At 35.5% G+C, this 25,579-nt stretch overlaps 1 protein-coding gene across 2 annotated transcripts in view; it reads right to left on the bottom strand.

Moving 5' to 3' along the window:
- Nucleotides 1-3,489: 3,489 nt before the first annotated feature.
- CAAP1 (caspase activity and apoptosis inhibitor 1) overlaps nucleotides 3,490-25,579 on the bottom strand; it is a 51,429-nt gene continuing 29,339 nt past the window's right edge. For both annotated transcript variants that reach the window (XM_054502043.2, XM_054502044.2), the window contains exons 5-6: nucleotides 22,857-22,930; nucleotides 3,490-4,911 (exon numbers count right to left, since the gene is read on the bottom strand). In XM_054502043.2, coding sequence (XP_054358018.1) covers nucleotides 4,565-4,911; nucleotides 22,857-22,930 — 421 coding nt within the window. In that variant the 3' untranslated portion in view covers nucleotides 3,490-4,564. The remainder of the gene's footprint in view (nucleotides 4,912-22,856; nucleotides 22,931-25,579) is intronic.

The following is a 25,579-nucleotide window of genomic DNA, read 5'->3' as shown; positions in this document are numbered from 1 at the left end:
ACTTAAGGTATAATAATAATAATAAAAAAAAGAATCAGAATGACCAATTAATTTTCAACAAATTTAATGGAAGTTGGAAGGCACTGGTGCAATACTGTAAAATTCAGGACATTGATTTCTGGCATGTAAACATTATTATTCACAGAAAGTTTCAATCAAGTATGTAGGCAGAACTGAGCCATGTTGGGTCACACCAATGAATCAAAATAACTTACTGTGCATGCAGTCTTTCACAGGAAGCTGTCGGAAGAGGTATGCCACCAATAGAGAAAGAGAATTCAGGAAATGGGGGATCCAACGTAACAGAGGTGAAGAGCAACCAATCCAGATTAGAATAGTACAGAGAGCTCCAGAAGGAATATCTTTAAAGAAAAAAGTGATGGATTATATGATGTCTTTGAATCTACTGAGAAGAGATTTACACTTCTGGAGGACAGCCTGAGTGTAAATTCATGTCATTCTGTTCTGGGAAGTTTTAAAATACTACTATACAGCAGTCTTCTGCTATATAGACCACTCAGCAAATAAAATAATAAGGCAATATTATTAATTCCAAAAAACTCAAGCCAAAAATTGGACCAAAAAGGAAATATAATTACAGATACCACACATTCCAGTTGTGAATAGTATTTACAGAGTCAAAATAGTATAAATATTGAATGCTAACTTAACCAGAAAGTGTGATGTAACTGCACTCTACTGTGAAAATGAGAGAGGAAGGTATGCGCTTAGAGGAGAGGTAGAGGAATTACAGCTTAATCTTCAAATCCCAAAATAGACCAACTGATAAAATCTAAAACTAAAATATTTTAAAAAGGGATAACAATCATGTTATTTAAAAATACAGACATAAACATTACAGGTAACAGCTAAATACCTACATTTATGGACCGCAGCAAATAACTCTGTACAATATATATTAATACTTACCAAGCAATCTTGACATTGAAGACTGGAACAGGTAAAAGAAAAAAAGAATACTAGATTGTTCACATCCAGCAACAGTGAGGGACAAGAGAGATTAACAAATGGCTTCATTTTGAATTGGGTGGGGAAAGGAAGGAAGAGAGATGAGAAATACTTGAACTCAAAAGAGTTCTGTAAGTTTGGCAAAGTTTACAGCATTCTCTATTGGAATCACAGACTATTACAGCTGAAAGAAATCTTACATATTGGCTACAATTTATTTCCCTCATTTTACAGTTACTTGCTAAGGTAACACAGCTGGTTAGGCAGAATCAGACCCTTTTGCTCTTAATTCTCACATTCTTTTTCTTGTATCACAAAGCATTTAAAAATAATTATTAAATATCAAATGTCAGTATGTTGACTATATGAGTTCCTACTGATATACTTGTTTTATTTGAAGAATATAAAGAAAATGTAAACACATCTAAAGACGAAGTTTTAAAACATGTTGGCCTTTTAAAGAATTAAGAAGATAGAATCAAAGAAAAGTATCCATAACTGACCTCTTCTTGCTTTTTATGATGGACTAGAAGTGAGAATTTTTAAAGCCCAAATATTTGGCCCAAATTACAGGTTCACCTCTGCTTTATCTACCTTGAAAATGGCATTGAAAAATGGTGATTTTATTACAATTTGTATTACTGTCCAAATGGTTCAGAATATCTTTAATCAGATAACAAATCCTAAGATCTAACATTTTGCTGAAAGTAAGTTTTGGCCAAAAGATTTATAAGGAAAGAATATATTGCCTGATTAACTTGAGGAATTAATAGTGTTCAACAAAAAGATGTATTTTGAGTGATTTTTCATAATTGAAATGTTACTGGTAACCTGGTGATAGATTTTTAGGATATATCTGTGTGGATTAGTAGGAACATCTAAATGTTAACCAAGGCTTAGTTTGAGGTATCTGCTCATTAACACAGAAGACTTATTATCCGTTGCCACCCAGCATTCAAGATTTGAGGGGCCAGACTCTGTGGCGTGTGCCTGTGGTCCCAGCTACTCAGGAGGCTAAGGTGGGAGAGATAGCGTGAGCACAGGAGCTTGAGGCCAGCCTGGACAACATAGCAAAAACCTCATCTCTAAAAAAATAAAAATAAAAAGGATTTAAGTCAAGTTCTTCATCAAACATCAGGATTGTTTGACATTGAATAAAAAATTCAGCTGCCAATTTTTTTTGTTTTAATTACTAATTAAATATTGCCTAGAAATGTTGCTCACCTTAACAAAAGGAAGGAATCAGGCATAAAAACAAGCAGCACCCACCCATGTCTTTATTAACCAGTCTACTCCATGATAAAATCTATATTGTAAGATCTCTAGGTTTAAGATTTTTTTTTTTTTTTGAGATGGAGTCTCACTCTGTCGCCCAGGCTGGAGAGCAGTGGCGCGATCTCGGCTCACTGCAAGCTCCGTCTCCCAGGTTCACACCGTTCTCCTGCCTCAGCCTCCCTCGTAGGTGGGACTACAGGTGCCCTCCACCACACCTGGCTAATTTGTTTTTGTATTTTTAGTAGAGATGGGGTTTCACCATGTTAGTCAGGATGGTCTCAGTCTCCTGACCTCATGATCCGCCCGCCTCAGCCTCCCAAAGTGCTGGGATTACAGGCGTGAGCCACCACACCTGGCTTCTAGGTTTAAGATTTGAACAAGACTGAGAACCTCATAGGCGTTCAATAAATACCTCTGGGCTGATCATTTAAATGGCAGCATCAGATCGATACATGGTATTTTCCCATTACTTAGGCATTTCTAAAGCAAACTTTCCCATTCTCTAAAGCCATTCATTTTCAAAAAGCTCTCAAGTCTTTCAACATTTTAAAAGAAGATAAAAATTTGATTTTCCAAGGTAGGGAATTAAGTAGCCTCTAATTTGTTCTGTTCATTCTACCTCACACATATCCACTCCAGTCAAATGTCCTGTAAACCATTCTGCATAGAGTAGAACAGACACACAATGCTTCATGAAGGTGGAGACTTTAATCATCTACAAAGCCCTCAGACCTGTTTTACTTTATATGTTTAATCATACAGATGCCATCTACAGTATTTTGTAATTAGTAAGCAGCAATAAAGTTTATTCTGTACTACTTTAGCATATTAACTATTACTTTAAGTTGAAATAGAAGAATTATATCACTGTCTTTTCATCTTGAAGCAATAACAATGAACTCATAACTCAAATCTGTTTACCAGCTTAAGAGAAGCATTTAAAATCATATAGGCTTTTTCTATGCTTTATTAGAAAGACTTACGGAGGGGAAAAAAATGGTAGAATTATTCCAAGGCATGTTCAGGAACAACAACAACAAAAAGAATTTGTAACTGCAATTCCAGCGTTTCATAAATGTCCTCTATTTCCATTGAAAAACTCTCTAACATAATTAAAGCAGCTAATAAAACACAATCCCTGCAACTTTTATATATAAGGAAAGTCCTCATACAGTATCAGTAGACCATGGCTTATAAATAAAATATACTGTATTTGTTATCAAATATAGAAATAACAGTTCCAGATTTATGTTTTTTGAAAAAATTAATTTATTTTAAGTTAAGGATCTCTATGTAAATTTATTTTGGTATCAAACAACTGCAATTAGTGATGGGGGGATAAAAGCATCCCTAATTGTGGAAGGATGGTAATTTATTTACAAAAACTATACAAAATTGGATTAATTATAACAACAACTTACCAAAGGTTCCTGAAATTAATTTTGCTTTTGAAAAAGTATCAAAAGTCTTCAGATCCAGAATGATAGCATTTTATTATTTCTGATTCATGGAATTATAGCACATCAGATCTTTAAGCAACTACATCAGATAAAATCCTAGATAATAAAATATTCTTCATTTTCCTGACAGCTTGGAATGTAAATGAAAACTTGTTCCACTTTTATTAAAGAAAAAACCTAGAATAATACATCCAATGCTATCAAATACCTGTTAGAATGGCGTGTCTGCTATAATTAAACATGGGCAATTAGTTCTACATAGTTAAAAATTGCCTTAAATTAATTCCTTCCTTTAATAAAAAAGTTTTTCTCAGTCATTTCAGATCTCTGTTATTTGGTTTTAACTAGGAAATTTGCATCTATATAAGGAATCTTCAAAATAGTATATATTTAAAAAGTGCATATAAGCAAAACTAAATTTCTCAAATTGTTAACAAATTTAAAGCAATAATTTAATATTGTATTGTAAAATACAAGTAGCCTTAAGAAAAACATGCTTCGTCAATCTTTTGCTTTTAGGTTTGGTGCCCAAACATTTAAAAATAAAGAAAAAAATACCACAACTCCTTGTTAATGGCTTTTAAGATTTGCAGACACAGCTAAATACTCATCTAACAAAGTATCCAGGCTATCCAACTATATTGCCATGAATTCATAAGACAGTAACACACATTTATAATATAAAAGTAGTCAAAAAAAAAAAAAAAGAAACAGCCACAGGTATTTTAGGGCTAAAATGAGTTGACCTAATAAGGGTTACATGAGAAATAACATATAAGACCCCAAATAAATTTTAGATACAAAATTAAATGATGTGGCTTTGTTCAAACATACCTAAAATTCAAACTCAAGTTAAATACCTAGGCTGGCTTTTTTATATCACCAGCTTTCATTAGGGCCTTAATCGCTCTTGCCCTCATCTCAAGTTCTAGCAGCTCCAGTTGTTGTGCAGAAGGTTGAACATCTTCTGGTGGAGGAACAGCCAGGGTGGCTGCTTTGGGTTCGTTTGGGCTAGACTCTGCCAGTCCTAGAATCTCATTCACACTTTTCTCAATGTCTTTCTCCAGGTCATCTATCTGACCAGCTTCACTTTGGACTGTATTTTCTGGTGCCTCGGGAGCAGCTGCTTCTTCATTGCATGGGCCTTCTATGTCGCTGTCATAAGCATCTGCATTTATACTGAGTACATCACTATCTTCCCCTTTTCCTGTAACGAAAAAAGGAGAAAGATCTATGTAACCTAAATACCATGGGTCACAATTTCCTTACTGTTTATAATTTAAAAAATGCTTTGATCCCACCTCCCACTATGGAGTCCCAAACACATCCCATAATCCCCATGCCACCCTCTTTTCCCCTGACTCCTCAACCTTCAAAGCAGATCTAATATAATGTAAATTCAAATGTATTTTTCATTCTAATTTAGTAGAACATGGGAACATTAAGAAATTTCTTCCATCATATGCAGTACCCACAATCTATTGTCCTAATTAAAATGTTATAACATTTTATATCACAGTAAAGCTTCTGCACTACAAAATGAAAGCTGACATTGGAAATCCTCTGGATAGAGTATGGCTTACTATTCAAGCAGTAAAATTTCATTCTAGAAGGTGTTTAAATACTTTGCTTTATAAACTACAAAAAAGAAAAAGTATCATCAGCAAGCAGGACAACATATGCATTGCAATTATCCCAATCTTTTCATACGCTTTTTCAAACACTTTGTTCCAAATCGATAAATTAAAGAAGAATGCCTAAGGCCATTTTCTAAGGTAAAATGTGTTTTAATGACGAGGATTTTAATTAACAAAGTTAGTACACAATAATTTTAAAAAATGCATTTGTTATAAAACTTCTATAACTGATGCTAAGAACATGAATAAACACAGATTATGGCTCTCGACCACCTTATTCTTGGCATTGAATACTACTCAATTCCAGGCATCATTTGCAACTTTGAGTACTCACTTATATTCCTAATTAATTTATCTTTTAAATATTGAATTTTTTTTAAAAGTCATGATCCCCAAAATGTTAGCTTTCCCTAATATAAGAAAGCTTTGATAGCACTTTCCTTACAGTAGGGAAAGCTTCTTTACAAAACATAGATTGACGGATGGTAAATTCTGATAACAGACTGTACAGGAAGGACATAAACAATTATACTCCATTGGTTTTATAACCAGTGATGATTTACTGACCTTCAGTGATCCTCCTACATGCTTATAATTGAAAAACCACCCCCATTCCAAAATTAAAGTGGAAAATAAAACAAAAAATTATTTTTGTGTCCATAAATAGAACTTGTAAAAATAAGATTATCATTTTATTTGATGGCAAAGAACATTTTATATATGTCCGCAAAGCAACAAATATTTCCAAACAGCATAAAAAACCACAGAAAATTGAATAAAACCTTTTGTTTTAAGAAACAATATTTTATACAAGTATTCTAACTTGAGACTAAAATAGATTTAAGAAAATAAGGCCAGGTGCGGTGGCTCATGCCTGTAATCCCAGCACTTTGGGAGGCTGAGGTGAGCAGATCACCTGAGGTCAGGAGTTTGAGACCAGCCTGACCAACATGGAGAAATCCCGTCTCTACTAAAAATACAAAATTGGCCGGGCATAGGGGCGCATGCCTGTAATCCCAGCTACTCGGGAGGCTGAGGCAGGAGAATCACTTGAACCCGGGAGGCGGAGGTTGTGGTGAGCCAAGATCGTGCCATTGCACTCCAGCTTGGACAATAAGGGTGAAACTCCGTCTCAAAAAAAAAAGAAAAGAAAATAAGTGCTAAGTTGTTCACAGCCTCAAAAAATTAACTTTAGTGTCTACGAGGCTTTACCTAAAATTTAAAGTGTATAGTCACTGATTCTGAATAAGAAACTACAGGCTGTATAAAATATTTTAAAATACAAATTTTTGAAAAATGTGACTTTTTTTTTTCAGACTAGAGGTTGTTGCGAGATAATGAATGAAGACCTGAATAATATAATGAGGGGGTGGAGAAGAGGTAAACTGGTAGTTGATTCAGAGGCTTGATCAGACTCAGGTTCAATTTTCTGGTAAGAATATTTAGAAGTGACGTTGTGTACTTCCAGCACATAATATATAATTGCTTTTCTTTTTGTGATCATGTCAGTATCCATTGGGATTGGGTATTGTCTACAGTGGCTGATGAGAATACTCTTGATTCCCTGAACCTAACCATTGTAATGCTTTTGTTTGTAATCTATAGTTTTTTTTCTGTGGAAACTTTCAGCAACTTTTTTTATTCTTGAATTCTATTTCATAGGATGTGTCTTAGGTTTGATGTTCTACAGTTGGCAAGCCCTTTCAGGGTGACGGCCTTCTTCACCTCCTAACAGTTTTATCCAGATTATTTCTTTATTTTCCCTTTCCACTGTCTACTTTCTTGCTTTCTGACTTATTCTGTCACTTTATCAAGTCCCTGCTCAAATGGTACCTTATCAGATCACAGTGATCACTCTCTGTGAAAGTGTCATCCTGCTACTACTGTCTTCTTATCCTGTTTTATTTTTCTTCATTGCACCTGACATTTTTATGTATTTTTACTCTCTCTCTACTACTTAAATATAGGGCAGAGATTTTTATTGTTGTTCCCTGCTGTTTCCTTGGTGCTTAAAACAGTGCCTTATACACAGTAGGTGCTCAGTAATATTTGTTGAATTATACTCAGTTCATGTTGGACTTCATGAATTGTTCATCTTCATCTCTTAACTTTTATTGCACATTTAAAAATATTTTTCTTTTCTGGATTTTGAGATATTTCCTTAACATTATCTCCCAGCAACTGCTGAATATTTGTTTTTTCTGTTGCCCAGGCTGGAATGCAATGGCACTATCTCTGCTCACTGCAACCTCCACCTCCAGGGTTCAAGCGATTCTCCTGCGTCAGCCTTCTGAGTAGCTGGGATTACAGGCACGTGCCACCACACCCGGCTAATTTTTGTATTTTTAGTAGAGACGGGGTTTCACCATGTTGGTCAGGCTGGTCTGAAACTCCTGACCTCGTGATCCACCCACCTCGGCCTCCCAAAGTGCTGGGATTACAGGTATGAGCCACCACGCCTGGCCGATATCTGTAATTTTAAATTCTAACAATTTTTGGTCTCTGGCTTTTTTTCATTACATCCTGTTTTATGGCTGCAGTGTACACATTAGTCTCTCTAATAAGGATATTAAATGGACTCTCTTCTTCCCCTTTCTCCAAAAGATTATCTTCTGATCCCTGAATTTTATTTCTTCTTTTATTTATCTTGGTCCTTCATTTGTTTTAGCTATGTTTTTCTGGTAGCTGGTTTGGTTTTTTTGAGCAGTTGTTTATTTCTCTACAGATCTTTTTCTTTGATGTAAAATGGATGAGGGGTAGGCCTCTCAGAGTAGAGTGCTTGGATATATGGCCGCGAAAAGGAGGGAAAGGAGGAGTTCAGTTGGCTTAATTATTCAAAATAAACTTAATTTTAATTGCCATGTTGTTTGTTCCACAGCCAATTCTTCCTTCTTTCCAAGACTAAGAAAGAGTTACACTTACTGGCTGGGCACGGTGGCTCACGCCTGGAATCCTAGCACTTTGGGAGGCCGAGGCAGGTGGATCACAAGGTCAGGAGTTCAAGACTAGCCTGGCCAAGATGGTGAAACCCCATCTCTACTAAAAATACAAAAATTAGCTGAGCGTGGTGGCGGGTGCTTGTAATCCCAGCTACTCAGGAGGCTGAGGCAGAGAACTGCTTGAACCCAGGAGGCAGAGGGTGCAGTGAGCCGAGATTGCGCCACTGCACTGCAGCCTGGGTGACAGAGCGAGACTCTGTCTCAAAAAAAAAAAAAAAAAAGAAAGAAAGAAAGAAAGAAAAAGAAAAAAGAAAGAGTTACACTTATCTATGGTGTCTTTGGCTATGATTTTCCTTTCTTTTGTCAATTTGATCCTGTCTATTTATATTTTGTGAAAACCATAAAATTTGTCTTTACATTATATCTTTTTTTGTTATACTGTAAATTCATTTTTTCTTTTAATATTTTTTACAGTTCATTCTTGTAAAAGGTTGAAGAAATACATGTTCACAGAGCAAAATGGGAAAATTAATTTTTCTTCTTTTTTTTTTGAGACAGAGTTGCACTCTTGCTGCCCAGGCTGGAGTGCAATGGCGCAATTTCAGCTCACCACAACCTCCACCTCCCGGGTTCAAGCAATTCTCCTGCCTCAGCCTCCCGAGTAGCTGGGATTACAGGCATGCGCCACCATACCTGGCTAATTTAGTATTTTTAGTAGAGACGGGGTTTCTCCATGTTGGTCAGGCTGGCCTCGAACTCCCGACCTCGGGTGATCTGCCTGCCTCAGCCTCCCAAAGTGCTGGGAATACAGGCATGACCACCGTGCCCGGCCAATTTTTCTTCTTCTTTTACTAACCCTTCCCAGAAGTAATCACTGTTAATAATTTAGAGTACTTATTTTATTTTTAACAAAAACATAATTATCACTCCTTGGCTTACTTTTTTGACTTAAAAATATATCTTGGTCATTTTTTTTCATCTTAGTAATGTACTAGCTTCTTTTATAGACAGATAAAAATCCTCGTTTTTACTAGTAAGTAAAAAGCAATATTTTGTTTTAATTTACATTTATCTGATTAGAAATTAGGTTAAGCATTCTTTTCCACGTGTGTATTGCCTTCTGTATTTCCAGTTTTGTGAAATATCTGACTTGTTTCTACCCTTTGCCCATGTTTTTGTTTCTTAATAATACCTAGATTCTATACTTATATTTGTCCTTTTTTTGTAGTTTTCCTGTCTTACAGTTTTACTTATGGCGGTTTTTTTTCTCAGAAACATTAACATTTAGCTAAATCTACTGATTTTTTTTCCTTTGTTTATTCCCTATTTTGTGGTTTACTTTGGAAGGACTGCTGTTTATTAGTTTTGTCATCAGTTAATTTACAACTTTTGTTATTATTTTAAGTATCCCTCTTCTGTCACTTCAGTGGGTTCTTGGTAGGGATGGGAAGTAGATACGTATGTTCAATTTGCTGTCTTCAGCGGAAATTCACACCAGTATCTAAGTAATCCATGTTCTAGAGTTTGTCTTGGCTTAATTTAATAATTCACTATCAAGAGGTTTCACAAGCATATCACTGAAAACACTAGACATACTTTAATCTTACGCGTAAGAACTGTTTCTGATAAGCTGAATTATTATCAACTAGAATATTTATAAGTCCTATCAAGGTTTAAATATTTTAGCATAATTTAAAAGTTCCTTTTATTTTTATAACTCAAAATGTTTGTGATGTGATTAATAGTTCTTATATGTGGCCAGGTGCGGTGGTTCATGCCTGTAATCCCAGCACTTTGGGAGGCCAAGATGGGCGGATCGCGAGGTCAAGAGATGGAGACCATTCTGGCTAACACAGTGAAGCCCCGTCTCTACTAAAAAATACAAAAAAAATAAGCCGGGCGTGGTGGTGGGCACCTGTAGTCCCAGCTACTCGGGAGGCTGAGGCAGGAGAATGGCGTGAACCCAGGAGGCAGAGCTTGCAGTGAGCCAAGATTACACCACTGCACTCCAGCCTGGGTGACAGAGCGAGACTCCGTCTCAAAAAAAAAAAAAAAAAAAAATAGTTCTTATATGTTTGTTTACTTTCATTGGATATTCTATTTAAAACTTTTAACAGAAAGCAAACCTATGCCACAAGTATTTTCTTTTATCTAATTTAGAGAATCCCACAGCTCTCACGCACTGAGGTTTGTTATAGATGATAATAAAAACAGTGGTATTACATTTTAGTTTTTTCTATTATGTGGCACACTCCTTTTTATTTATATTAGGAGTATATTACTTTTAGAGAAATTGGGTCTTAAGTTGTTTATTTTTTCTCCTTGCTAATAAAATGTTTAGAGTGTTGGCTGTTCTACTTAGCTGCCAAATATTTTGCCTTTATGGTTTTATCCCATATTCACAACTATAGCTCACTGAATAACATAAACATATATTCCTCTGAAAAATTATTCCATTTATTTATATGTCAGTAATGAATCTGAGTAGTGACTGATTCATTTTGCTGTCTAGACACTAAGCCTAGATGGATTCGTTTATTTAAAATATCTTCAGTACTTGGGTGCGGAGTTTGAGATATGAATCAAGTTGGTAGGACTGAAGATAGCAGGAAAACAAGAGAAATAGTGAAAGTATACAGGCTGGATGACAGTGTAATACAACGAAGGTACATTGGTGAGTAGCTAGCCAGAGGATCAACTATAAGGGATGAACGCATGATAAAGCCCTTTTTTTCCCTGAGAAATCTTTTACATCTTTGTCTTCCTATAACTATTGCCTAGCCAAGCTCTTAAACTACTTTACTCCTTTCTCATAAGCTATTTGCTCCATTTCTTCATTTGTATTGTTTTTCTCTCAAGTGCCCTAAATGGCATGTAGTATTTCAGGGGTTACCCATCTTAGTGAAGGAGCACAGTTAATGTAAGGAATATATCGTATCTTCTTGTTTCTTTGTGTATTGTTTAAAGTTAACTTTAGTTCTTTTGCTGCTCTATAACATCAGTAACTTAGATCTAAGTTTTTACTTGCTCTCTTTCCTGTGCCACTTTGATTATTATGTCTCTAGTTAATAGTCTGAATTTTTATTCTTATTATTGTTAATTGCATTTTTTACATTTTACCTCAGGCCCAACTGTCTTTTATTTTTCTTGGTGGATTTCAATAACGTTAGTTTAACATCATGCATACATCAAAACTGTTTTTATTTCCTTTTTTTCCTTTAGGTATTTTTTAAAAAGCTTAAATTAAGTGGGCTTAAAGTACTAGCAGTGCCTTTGTAGAACCCAAACACCTATTTATAAACAGATTTTTGACATTTTACCATAAAACATGTTATATGATTACTTCTAATAGTAAAACAAATTTTTTTTTTTTGATATGGAGTCTCACTCTGTCACCCAGGCTGGAGTGCAGTGGCATGATCTCGGCTCACTGCAAGCTCCGCCTCCCGGGTTCACACCATTCTCCTGCCTCAGCCTCCCGAGTAGCTGGGACTATAGGCGCCCGCCACCACATCCGGCTTATTTTTTGTATTTTTAGTAGAGACAGGGTTTCACCGTGTCAGCCAGGATGATCTTGATCTCTGACCTCATGATCCACCCCCTTGGCCTCCCAAAGTGTTGGGATTACAGGTGTCAGCCACTACACCTGGCTAGTAAAAACAATTTTTTAACAAAACTTTGTGAAGACTTATTTTAATGCTTTATTAAAATAGGTAACACATTACCTGTTATATTTCTTGCTACTGACTAGACTTTATTTGAAGGAGCAGAAATAATTTACCTCACTTCTTCCTGAAAACTCTCTCTCTCACACACACACACACACACGTACGTGGGTAGAGTGGGCGTTGGAGAGACAGAACATGACTACCCCAAAAATGTTGAGATCTTTGAATGAGTTATTTGAGGACGAAGTTACTTCTTTAGAAAGAATGTACAAGTTTTACCTCTTCTGTTTGAGGATCATGATTGATAGGGAAAACTCTATAATTCCCTAATACTGAAAACGAGAGTAAATTATCTTTGGAAATGTATTAATAAGTTTGCAGATGATGCTTTTAAAAATGAGTTACTGACTGATTCTACTGGAATGATGAAAATTAAGAAATACTAAAATGACTTGAAGTATAAAACTCTTCCAATAATTTGCCATGTTCTATTGTACAAGTCACTTAACGTATATACTAAATTATTTCAGATGTATAAAAAGCTTTGGCATCTATGATGCAGTTATAATGGAGAGGTGAAACCTATGAAGGCATTCAGCAATGCTGTGTTATAGAAAACTTGGCTTTTTTTTTCTTATGTGTAGTGTATTAAGCTACTGATTTAGATTTAAGTACATTAGGTTGACCATCATTTATAAAATTTAATTGTGGCATGACTGATTTCTAAAGATAAAGAAAAAATGCAAATGATTCAGTAAAGAAAACCTGTCTAGTATTCTACTGAACCATTATTGAACTTCCAAAGAACATGAATATCCACCAGCCTGTAAACTTGACTTTTAAGACTCACAAATCCATTAACTATCCCCTTCAGAGATTATTCCAAGAATCAAATAAATATTCACTAAGCATCTTTTACACATGCCATGATGGTGCTGCAAAGGCCTTAGAAGTAGATCTTGCAAAATGTCAGAGTGACAAAATATTCGTGACATGATTAAGACACAGGTTTTGTCTTCACAGTATGCTTAATGTATGGCATTATACTTTACCATACCAAATTATGCAACACAAAATATAACAGAACTTCAGAATATACAAGGCAACAGGCAAAAATCAGGGAGATATTCATAGATATATGATATGAGACGGGCCTTTAAGAATGGGTAAAATCTAATAGGTGATATTAACAGAAGAGGAAACTGCAAGTGTGAGGGACACAATGGGCACAAGCAAAATGCTAGATGTAAAGCTCGGTACAGAGGTATGTGAGCCTGACAGAATAAAATGCACAGGTGAGAATATATAAAAAAAGGCAGTATCCAAAATTATTGTCTCTGAAGACATCACCATTCTAGGATAAAAAGCACAATAGGGACTCCCTGCTAGTCTTTTACAATGGATCAGATAAGTGGATATTTTTGGTCTTGCATTGGGGCACAATAACAGGCTGACATAAGCAATTCCTGACTATAATCTTTTGTTGAGTAATCGGAAAGTAAACAAAAAACTTTAAAATAGCACTTATCATTTCTCCTACCAATGATTAAACAGGGTTCTGGTAGAATAAAAGTTTGATATCAAAAATGAAAATACCCAAAAGGGAAAAATGAAGGCAGAACAGCTGTCTCAATTTCCAAGCACCGGAGTTTGGAAGCAAGCAACTTTTCCCCCTCAAGATTTCTTGGAACTTACACTCATTCAAAAGGGCATCACACTCAAATACTTTCTGTTAGTAACATCTCAGTGCTCCATAATCTACCCATCCTAGGAAACTGTGCTCAAACTCATTATCTACTTCATAAACTACCATGTTTCCTGTGGCATTGCTTTTGCTTGTTTAAATATAAATATAAGCTCAGAAAGAGATACTAGATTTGATTCTAATTTTAGATAATGTAAAATTATTTATTTATTTTTAAATTAAATTTAATTTTTCTGGAGACAGGGTCTCACTCTGTCACCCAGGCTGGAGTGCAGTGGCACAATCATGGCTCACTGCAACCTCTGCCTCCTGGGCTGAAGCAATCCTCCCACCTCAGTCTCCCAGGGCTCATGCCTGTAATCCAGCACTTTGGGAGGCCAAGGGAGATGGATCACTTGAGGTCAGGAGTTCGAGACCAGCCTGGCCAACATGGTGAAACCCCATCTCTATTAAAAATACAAAAATTAGCTGGGCGTGGTGGTGTGCACCTGTAATCCCAACTACTCAGGAGGCTGAGGCAGGAGAATTGCTTGAACCCGGGAGGCAGAGGCTGCAGTGAGCTGAGATCACGCCACTGCACTCCAGTCTGGGTGACAGAGAGAGGCTCTGTCTCAAAAACAAACAAAAAAAAAGGGTATTGTGAGAAGAGGGGAGGTGAGCAGAACTAGGTTAGGGAAGGGAAGGCTTCATAGATAATGGAGATAATCTTAAAAACGGTAGTTTGATGTAAATAAGAGTACACTACTGGTGTAAACAAGTTTAGAGCTCAGATTTGACATATTGGAACACATGTATTAAAACTTGCAGTCATAACTGATAGGCTGTGAACTAGACATGTGATAGATGAACACAGTCCTGGTTTTCAAAAGGTGACTTCTATAACACTACAGTACAGTAAACATGACATCAATTCCCGGTGAAATTCTAGGTTTATTAGAAGGTTTATGAGCTCTGGAAAAAAAAAATTAGTATCAACTAGTTTAGACAGAGCAGGTAACATTTGATCAGGAATCTAAATGATGCACGGAAGACCCATATGGTTATCTGAGGAGGAAGCAGGTAGGCAGAAGGAACAGCAAAAGCAAAGCCCCTGACAAAGGAGTGTTTGGAGTGCTAGAAGAAAGCAAGGAGGCAGGAGCAGAGACAGCAAGGCGGAGAGTAACAAGTCACATCATGTTAAGGCTGTATACTGGCCAAAGGAAAGATGGACTATGGATTTTGTGTACAGATGGGAAGCTATTAGAAGCCTTTGATAAGAACACTAACATGACCATTCGTACAGTACAAAATAATCAGACTGCTGTGTGAAAGAGACTCCCGGGAGCATGGATAGAAATAGGGGGATCAGGATGGAGATGAAGGAAAGGACTTCTTGGCCTAGACACTGAGAAGAATATAACTGCTATTTATTAAGACGGGATAGATGGTAGAAGCAGCAAGGTATTGCTGTTTTTATGTTTCTTCTTTTTAGAGTGGGTGGGGAGTCAGAGAGGAATCTAGAATTTATTCAGGTACAAGTTAACTTAAAATGCTTATTGGACATTTAATAAGTAAACTGGATATACAAGTGTTAGAAGTCTGAATTGTAGAAATAAATTAGTAGTTGCCAGTCTTAAAACTACATAAGATCATCAGTTAGACAGTGTAGAAAAAAGTCAGTCCTGGGGCACTCATCCTTTAGAAGTCATAAAAATCCAGGAAAGCCAGTGTCAAGAAAGAGAAAATAACCAGTGCTGTCAAATGCTGCTGATGGGTCAAGATGAGTACTGAGCAATGACGAGTGAAATGGCTGCTGGCAATAATTCACTAGAGAGGGGGACATTAATTAGGTGGAGAAACGAAGTATTCGCAGGTACCAAGAGGTAGCAGGATCAGTACTCAAACAGAGGGGTTGGTCTTGGCAGCACAAAGAGTTCATCCATTTTAACAGGAGATAAGGGGAGTATATAGGTTCAGATACAGATAGATATGAAAAAATTTATTTACATATCTGTTTTCCTTTATTAGACAAGTTCTTTCCAGATCCGGACATATTTATCTTTCCATCCCTAGTGCCTAGAACAAAACAGTAAGTTTGTTGGATGAAGGGGTGAACTTCAAAATTTGAAGACCTATTATTTAGAAGATGTATTAAACTCATTTTCTTCAAACCAAAGGGCACAGAGAAACCAATGAGTACAAGTTACATAAAGGCATATTATGATTCAATATATAGAGACCCTTTTACCAATTAGAAACTGCCAGGTTGATACTGAAGTGATGAAACAGAAAACAACAATGATAACAGAAATAATTACAAGGGCTGATACTTTTGAGCACTTAATATCTACTAAGCACTGCTCTAAAGCATTTTGCATGTATTAATTCATTCAATCCTTACACCTACATAATGAAATAGGCATTCATATTTACTATCCTCATTTTATAAATGAGGAAGCTGAGGAACAGAGAGTTTAAGTAACTTGCCCAAGGTTCACATAGCTAAAGTAGCAGAAACAAAATTCAAACCCAAGTAAGTTTCCAAAACCTATGCACTTAAAACATTCTATACTATTTCCCAGAACTTAACAGATTCAAAATAACCACAGACGCTTCACAAAGTAGGATGCTGGGTTCAGCTGAATGTATCTTCTTCTTGTGGGTCCCTTAAATGATATATTTACAAAGTCTCACCTGAATAAACATAGTATGTACCAAACATACATCTAGAGTCTGTATATTAAATATGAATAAATAGTAAGAGAACAAAAAGACGAGCTACAGATTCACAGAAAACATCTGCAAAACATGTGACAAAGCACTGGTATCCAAAATATATAGAGACCTCTTAAAACAACAATACGAAAACAACCCAGTTTTTAAAATGCACAAATGATCTGAAAAGACAACTCACCAAATATATACAAATGGCAAATAAGTGTATGAAAGATGTTCAACATCATATATCATTAGGGAATTCCAAAAGAAAACAAGAGATTACTTATATGCCTATTAGAATGACCGAAATCCAAAACACGGACACTACCAAATGCTGATAGGAATGTGGAGCAATGGGAACTCTCATTCATTGTCAGTGGGAATGCAAAATGGTACACTTTGGAATACAATTAAGCAATTTCTTACAAAACTAAACTTGGTATTTATCCAAATGGGTTGCAAAGTTATGTCCACACAAAAACCTGCACACTATTTTATCCATAATTGCCAAAACTTGGAAGCATCCAAGATGTCATGGGTGAATGGATGAACAAACTGCTGTACATCCATGCAATGAAATATATTCAGCAATAAAACAAAATGTGCTATCAAGCCACACAAAGACATGGAGGAACTTCATATACTGAGTGACAGAAACCAATCTGAAAAGGCTACACACTGTATGATTCAAAACTACAGAGATTCCGGGAAAAGCATAACTATAGGGACTGTAAAACGATCAGTGGTTGTCAGGAGTTGGGGGAGAGAGAGTGGGCGGGATAAATAGGTAGAACACAGAAGACTTTTAAGGCAGTGAAAATATTCTGTATATTTTAATAGTGGATTGATGTCATTATAAAATTATCAAAACCCACAGAATGTACAACACAAAGGTTAAGCCCTCATCATAAATTATGGACTTGGTTAATAATAATGTACAAATTGGTTCACTTGGGGAAGAGGTGGTAAGCAGGTATACGGGAACTCTGTACTTCCTGCTCACTTTTTCTGTAAACCTAAAGCTGCTACCAAAAAAAAAGCCTTTAATAAAACATAAAATGTAAGTTCATCGTGTATCAACTATACGATGTGGCAGCCAAAACTGCAAATTAAATCATAGACTATGATGTGCTATGTGTAAAGAGTTCTGAAACTGGTAACCAAATCTGGATTAAGCCTAGTATTTACTGTCTTTCCTTTGGTAGGAGCACTTTGGTAAACAGGTGCTTTCCCTAATGAACTGGGTAAGAGCGTAACGACTAAAAAGAACCCAGTGTCCCAATAATGACTGAAGGTTTACACTATGTGACCTCCAAAGTAGATGCCTTAAGAGTGTATCTAAGATCCTATGATATACATCACAGGATAGAATGTTTAAAATGAGTACTTAAAGACACATAGAAATAAACATTTCTCTCAAAATACTGAAATCTTTGTGGTGCAATCATGGCTCACTGCAGCTTCCACCTCCTTCCTGGGTTGAAGCGATCCTCCCTCCTCGGCCTCCTAAAACTCTGGGATTGTGGGCGTGGGCATGAGCCTGGCCAGTATTTTTTTTTAAAGGGGGGAGGGGTAGGATTTGAGCCTATTTAAAGCAAAACTCTGTGTGCATATTTTGTACTTGCATGTCTTTAAGGAAAAGATTCTCACATGAGACAGCTAATGTACAAATATTCAAAATAAGATGTAGTAAATGTCTTCATGATTTTGATCATTTTTATACCATTTAATTATATTATTTATTTAATGACTGTATTCAAATGAATATATTTTAAGGAACCATTAAACAGATCGAAGACTAAATCAAACATATTTTCTTTTCTTCCAATAGAATAAAAAATGGAGAGATAACAAAAAAAAGTGTATATTTCACATTGCTTCCATTAAACAATTTAGGAAAACAGTTATTAACCATTCTTCCTAAGCACAAACAAGGCACTAGGCACTGGTCTTAACAAAACCTGACAGCTAGAAAGGAACTAGATCAAGGCCAAACAGCCAACCATTGCTTCCTCTACAACAGCACCACCAAGTGGCTATTTATGTGGCCTGTGTCCAAACACCTTCAGCATCAGAAACATATCTTAGAAGGCAGTCCACTGCGTTAGACCAAACATTTTTGTCTAATGATAATGCTATCTATTGGTTCTATTTTTTTTTCTCCAAGGCCATACATAAAAAATCTAATCACGCTTCCATTTAATAGTCCTTCAAATATTTTACAGCAACTATAAACCTCAACGCTTCAATCTAACTTAACAGTTATTTCTCATGTATAGTTTTAAAATTTCTCTCATGAAAACTTCCAAGAAAAAAATACAAAAACCATAAGAACTTAATTTTTGAATTTACAAAGGAAAATAGTTCACAAAACGACATCCTTCTCCAGCTGTAAACTTTAAAGCAACAATTTAAATACAGATCAATATTTTACTATTGCTGAATGTCTTGAGTAAACAACACTAGCAGATATTTGATATTTTAAAAATATTTTCTACAAATGAAATGCCTTCAACAAACAGTTTTTATTTTTAACTAGAGCACAACTGACCAATTCAGAAAATTTATATAAGCCACCATTATTTGAAAAGCAGCAATCTCTGAAATCCTCAAGGAAATTAACATAAGATCTGAAACTTGCACATGTGAGCTTGCACAGGTATGTGCATGCACACGTGTATCTACAGATGTGCTATAGCTGTGCTAATGAGTAAAAACTATAACTGATGTTTCTTATACAACTACATTCTGACTGAAATGAATGATTTAAGAAATAATTTCTGGCCGGGTACGGTGGCTCACGCCTGTAACCTAGCACTTTGGAAGGCCAAGGTGGACGGATCACTCGAGGTAGGGAGTTCGGGACCAGCCTGGCCAACATGGTAAAACCCCATCTCTGCTAAAAATACAAAAATTAGCCAGGTGTGGTAGTGGGCATCTGTAATCCCAGCTACTCGGGAGGCTGAGGCAGGAGAATTGCTTAAACCCAGGAGATGGAGGTTACAGTGAGCTGAAATCACACCACTGCACTCCAGCCTAGGCGACAGAGCAAAAAAAAAAAAAAAAACAAAAACAAAAACAAAAAAGAAAGAAAGAATTTCTAACAGAAGAGTTTCTATTTTACTACAGTACCAATCATTGAACCAATAGATTATATTTACATTTAAATAACATTTTCACTGTAAAGGTAATTCCTTTTATTAGCCCATTATTAAAGTGCAGTGGAAGTTAGTGTAAAATCTGATACTCATTTTCAGCACTGCCGGTTTCAAAAATATTTTCTAGCAACAAAGATGAATGAAACCAGTACTAGACAAAAAAATGCCAATTTCAACTTAATTCATAATTAATACTTGTGTATTATTCAAGCAATACTTCAGTATTTTAAATGCTCTAAATACTGATAATGTAATTTAAATAACATATACCATTAATAGGTCACATGATATGATTTATTTTATTCTGAAAGAGCAAAAAGAAAATTCAATGCTGCTTTATATTTTGGCCTACTGAACAAAAGGTTACTTTCGTACCAAATAAGCTTCAGTGAATTTTCTCAATTGGTCAAGGCATTAAAATGACAATGCATTCACAAGGAGCTTATATTCTGCTTTTATTGAGCTAACTGTGAACAAAAATAGCTAGTTATGCAAGAAAAGTTAGAGATATTAGATTTTGCAGGTTATGCACATTACAAATAGACAATATTAGTGCACTTAGAAAAACGGCAATAATCTTTATTGAGCCTATCAGGATTTCTATTTCTTGATATACCTCAGCTTGTTTGTTAACTTCAAGCAAGTTACTATCTAGTTCAGATTTCAGCTATATTAATATTTATCTGGAAGATGTTTTCCATAAATAAATATTCTAAGTAACTTATGTTTATCCATTATGCAATAAAACATTTTATATTTTAATCATTTAGTAGATATTCTTCTAAAAGACTTTAATTCCCTGCTTTTTAAAAAAAGGTTAAAACTGGCCGGGCGCAGTGGCTCACGCCTGTAATCCCAGCACTTTGGGAGGCTGAGGCAGGCGGATCACGAGGTTAGGAGATCTAGACCATCCTGGCTAACACAGTGAAACTCTGTCTCTACTAAAAAATACAAAAAATTAGCCGGGCGTAGTGGCAGGCGCCTGTAGTCCCAGCTATTCGGGAGGCTAAGGCAGGAGAATGGCGTGAACCCGGGAGGTGGAGCTTGCAGTGAGCTGATAGTGCGCCACTGCACTCCAGCCTGGGTGACAGAGCGAGACTCCATCTCAAAAAAAAAAAAAAAAAGAAATTAGCTGGGCGTGGTGGCAGGTGCCTGTAGTCCCAGCTACTCAGGAGGCTGAGGCAAGAGAATGGCGTGAACCCGGGAGGCGGAGCTTGCAGTGAGCCGATATTGCGCCATGCACTCCAGCCTGGGCAACAGAGCGAGACTCTGTCTCAAAAAAAAAAAAAAAAAAAAAAAAAAAGGTTAAAACTTAATTTAACTATTTGCTATAGATTTAGTCACAACATGAGCATGAACTGTATTGCACAATGGTACTGCTACACTTTGATCTTATGTCTTCTCAACTCTGCTTGATGCCATCAGTGTGTTCTTAATGTCTCACACCACCTTGAGAACCTGAGTGTGGTTACAGGCTCCTAAGCATAAAAGGCCTGGACTTTTGATATCTGGCTCATTGGAGGTCTTCTTCTCTCCCTCTCTGCACCTTCATGACTGGTTTTTCACATGACTGAAGTTCTCATAAAGAAATCACAGCACAACAGGTTGTGGACACTAGGAAGGGAGTTCTAAAGAATTCTGAGTGTGTGAACATGGGAACACAAAAACATCTTCTCTTACAAGGTAACAGTGGCTAATCTGTGGTCTCCATTCCTTTTTCGTAGGAACTGGAAATCAACCTGCCCATTCTAGCTTTTCTTGTCCTTTATAGAACATTCTCTTCTCCTCAGATGATCTAATAGCATACCCTCCATACTGCCTGTTCATTTGATACAAAGAGCAGAAACAAAGAATAAACAGTAGCAGTGTAGTCTAATTATACATGAGGTGTAATCTAATTATACATGAGGTGTAAGGTAATATGATTATGATTATATTATATAAAAGTAATATGTGTTTAGCATGTATTTATATGTGACAAATAAATGTCAATTAAACTATGAATCTGAGTTTATGGTGGTGCTCAGAAGAAGTCAGAGTACAAAGACGTAACTGTCTGATTTTATATGAGGTTATCACAACAGGACTTTTGAAAAGCAATGGGAATTTTCGAAACAATCAGAAATATAAATCCTACAGTAAATAAATCAGAATTACAGAAAATCTAGATTTTGCTCTCTCTACATATAAATTGAACAAATCACTAAATTTGTTGTCTAACCTTTTTTTCCACTTTTTAAATTAAGCATTAATAAAAAACCAGTTTTTAAACAAATTCTGCCTAAATAATGACTTGTTTTTCTCTACCAAATAAGTTCATAGGACTCATATTTTAGAGAAACTGTTCTAAGCCATCAAAGATTAGGTGATTACATGATAGATAACTTAATCTTTTTGGATGCAACAAATTTTTACTGCTCTGAATTAATTTTATCAGAAACAAATGTGAGCTGGCATTTGAGTAACTAATAAAAACTTATTTTACTTTCAATTCTTTCTACTAAAGATAAAAAGAAGCAAAAAAGGCATTTAAAAGATTAGCCCTACAAATGTACTTGGCTTGAATAAATTAAAATTACCACTTTATTTCTGCTAGCTGGTAATGTCAAAAACTACTGATTTAAAGAAAGCAATAAATGACAAAGAAAGTAAGCAAACAAGGACAAAATACCTCAGGGGGAAAAAAGTTATCCTATAAAACTTACTGTTCTTTTTTCCACATACAACCCAAAGCTACCCAGTTAACGTATCTCCAATGTCTTGCAGCTGATGATATATAAATTACTAAAATAGGCCGGGCATGGTGGCTCACACCTGTAATCCCAGCACTGTGGGTGGCCGAGGCGGGCGGATCACGAGGTCAGGAGATCTAGACCATCCTGGCTAACACGGTGAAACCCTGTCTCTACTAAAAATACAAAAAATTAGCTGGGCATGGTGGTTGGCACCTATAGTCTCAGCTACTTGGGAGGCTGAGGCAGGAGAATGGCGTGAACCCGGGAGGCGGAGCTTGCAGTGAGCCGAGATCTCGCCACTGCACTCCAGCCTGGGCGACAGGGCAAGACTCCGTCTCAAAATAAATAAATAAATTAATTTAATTAAATAAATTACTGAAATAAAACTATTCAAGATGATAATTCTGGTGGCTTCTGTAACTAACTATACATCACAAAATATAATTATTTCAGTAGCTAAAAGAATCATGAAGTGATTGATTTTTGACCAAATAAATTGCTCTCTTCCTCTATCTGTAAAATGGGGTGAGTTAGACACTGAAAATTTATTATTGGTAAAATGCTTCTATTCTTCAGGTAAATTTTATACAATAATCAAGTACTTGGTTCATACCTTGTTTTAATTCCAAACCTTCAGGTTGCTTATTCTCTCTCATGGATGAAGCAGAATCTATACAGATGTCTTGCCTGGGAAATGAAAATAAGATCAACCTTTAAAACTATATTTAATCACATAATATTTACTACCCAGGTTCCCAGAATTAAGTTAGGCACCAGGGAAGACAGGATACATTCTTCTAAGCTCCCAGGGTATCATTCGGTGTACTCTGGAAGCTCAGAAACAAGTATTCAAGTGTCAGAAGCAGCAGCTACAAACTACTAGCAATTTAAGCAGTACACTTCTTTGTAAAATCAAGGGGCAAACCTGAAAGGAACATGAAAGTAATTTTTTCTCCCTTACAATACTTTGCAGGGTAGCTGATAGGAGAAATCACAACTCACAGCAGTATCCAATAATTTTTCAAGTTCAACTGTTAAATTTAATGAGCATTTTGGCACTCAAATTACTTTATATTCATTTAATTTCATACCTCAAATGCTTTGATGTCTACAGTATGTGGAAAATACATATTTTATATGTAATATACATATGTAATCAAAGTAAAAGGATTAAATGTAAGATCATGCAAAAAAGTTTCAATTCACTATGTTCTGGAATACAGCTGCAAAATAATTGTTCTTTCTTAGCATTATACCATCTTAATATTAATATACTTTTCAGCAAAAAGGTCAAGAAATTATAAATGTTCAAATGAGCTATGTGACCATTTTCTTCAAAATAGGTATCTCTGTTGCCTTCTGAGAATTTTTATACATAACCTAAGGCTAACATACTAGAAATATTTAGGAAATCTTCCTACTCACAAAATTGTGTCTATTCATTAACAGTAACAAATCCGTCAAATAGCTGAAGGATTAAAAAAGACTTGTGATCATTTCTTTGAGAAGTTTACAATATTCTTTCCAGTCAGCACCTCTGGCACTTAAATGTTTGTTTTGTAAAATTAAAACTGCACTAATACAAGCCCAAACTCAGAGAATACAAAATTATTTGGCTTTGCTGTTAGTTATGACATCAGAAATTTATAATTGAGATCTCAGTGTTTTACACTTGTCCAAAGTCACCTACTCAGATTTTATTTGTTCACCAGAATGACTGGCAGGTCCCAAGGAGGATATCAACAATTCTCCTTGGCAATCCAGGGACAGATTAAATCCAAGTATACTACATTAAGAGCTTTGCAAGGTTTAAAGTTAAAATGTGCTACCTCAAACCTTCCAGTCAAATTAGATTTTACCTACTGGGAGCATTAGTCTAAGTATCTTCCTTTAGAGAAAACATTTGCTTTCACACATCCTAGAATTGCATTTAATTATTCTTCTAAACACACACATCTAAATTTACAAAAAAAAAAAAAAAAAAAGACTTCAAAATATAATGTAACATCACCAATAAGGAGGATGGATATATGTAATACTCTAAGGAAGATACAACATCATTTATATAATATTCTAGCTGAGAATATATAACCTGTATTATGAAGAATCACCAGACAAACTCAAAATGGAAATGAGTAATGTTCTGTTAAGGAAAGTTGAATGTCATTGTTATAAAATACAAAGGCTGTGGATCTACTCCAGGTTAAAGGGTTGCTAAAGAGCCAAGACAATTAAATGTTATAACGACCTGAGACTGCTGAACTGGTAGGGAAAACGTTATGGAGGACATTAGTGAGTCAAAAGACAAACTGAAATACTAATGGGGAACTGGATAAAAGTATTGTATCAATGTTAAATTTACTCAAGTTGATACTGTGTTACAGATACATAATAGAGTATCTCTATTTCTTGAAAAACACAATGTAACATATAGTGAAAAGTGTCATGGTGTATATAACTTAGCCTCAAATGTTTCATTAAAAAAAACACGTATATAAGAAGGAAGTATGCAAATGGGATAGAAGGTCAATAATAAGTAAATCTTGATAAAGGGTATATGGATATTTCTTGTACTATTCTTATTCTTGCAACATTGTAATAAGTCTGAAAGTATTTCCAAATGTTTTAATAATAATGCAATATAACTGCCTTCCCTATGAAAGCCTCTTAGAGACCCTTTAAATAAAAATTGGACCCCTCTATAAGGACTATCTTCTCTCATAAACAATTTAGTTTAGTGCCCAAAGTGAACTTCTACAACATTCTATTTTAAGTTGGATTCTATTAGGCTGTTCAAGTTGCCAAACAGAATTTCAGACAGTAAGTACTGTACACCACCCTGTGGCAGAAAAGTGAAGTTAGATGCTGTCAGTATTACCTTAAGTAAATGGGAAAAAAAAATTCCAGAAAGTCTTCAATAGTTTGAAAATTTAAAATCTATACTAGCTAATTTTTACAAGATGTACTTTATGACTAAAATATAAAGTTCTCTAATACAATTTAAAGATCTCCAATAAATGGCATAAAAGGCAAGATATTTACAAAAAGGAAATATCTTAAATTGTAAGAAAATTATGTGTACAGGTCTTTTTATTTCTAGTTTTATGAAAATAAAAATTTTGTCCACTCTCAGGTGGTAAGACATACTAAGTGCCAGAATCAGGATATATATTTAAATGACATTCAAATATTTCTATCAAACACTTTAAGGAAGAATTTTATAAACAACTGTAAAGAGAAGAATGGGGAGAGGGTGGGAACACACTGCCAAAGCCAGTTTCAGTTAAGAATTTTGCAATTATCTTTGTGCTCCCTTCCGTTTAAATTAAAGAAAAA

Source organism: Pongo pygmaeus, chromosome 13 (assembly GCF_028885625.2).
Source record: "Pongo pygmaeus isolate AG05252 chromosome 13, NHGRI_mPonPyg2-v2.0_pri, whole genome shotgun sequence".
Taxonomy (NCBI): domain Eukaryota; kingdom Metazoa; phylum Chordata; class Mammalia; order Primates; family Hominidae; genus Pongo; species Pongo pygmaeus.
Note: the sequence above shows the minus strand (reverse complement) of the source record. Positions and strands in the feature narration are given on the sequence as shown.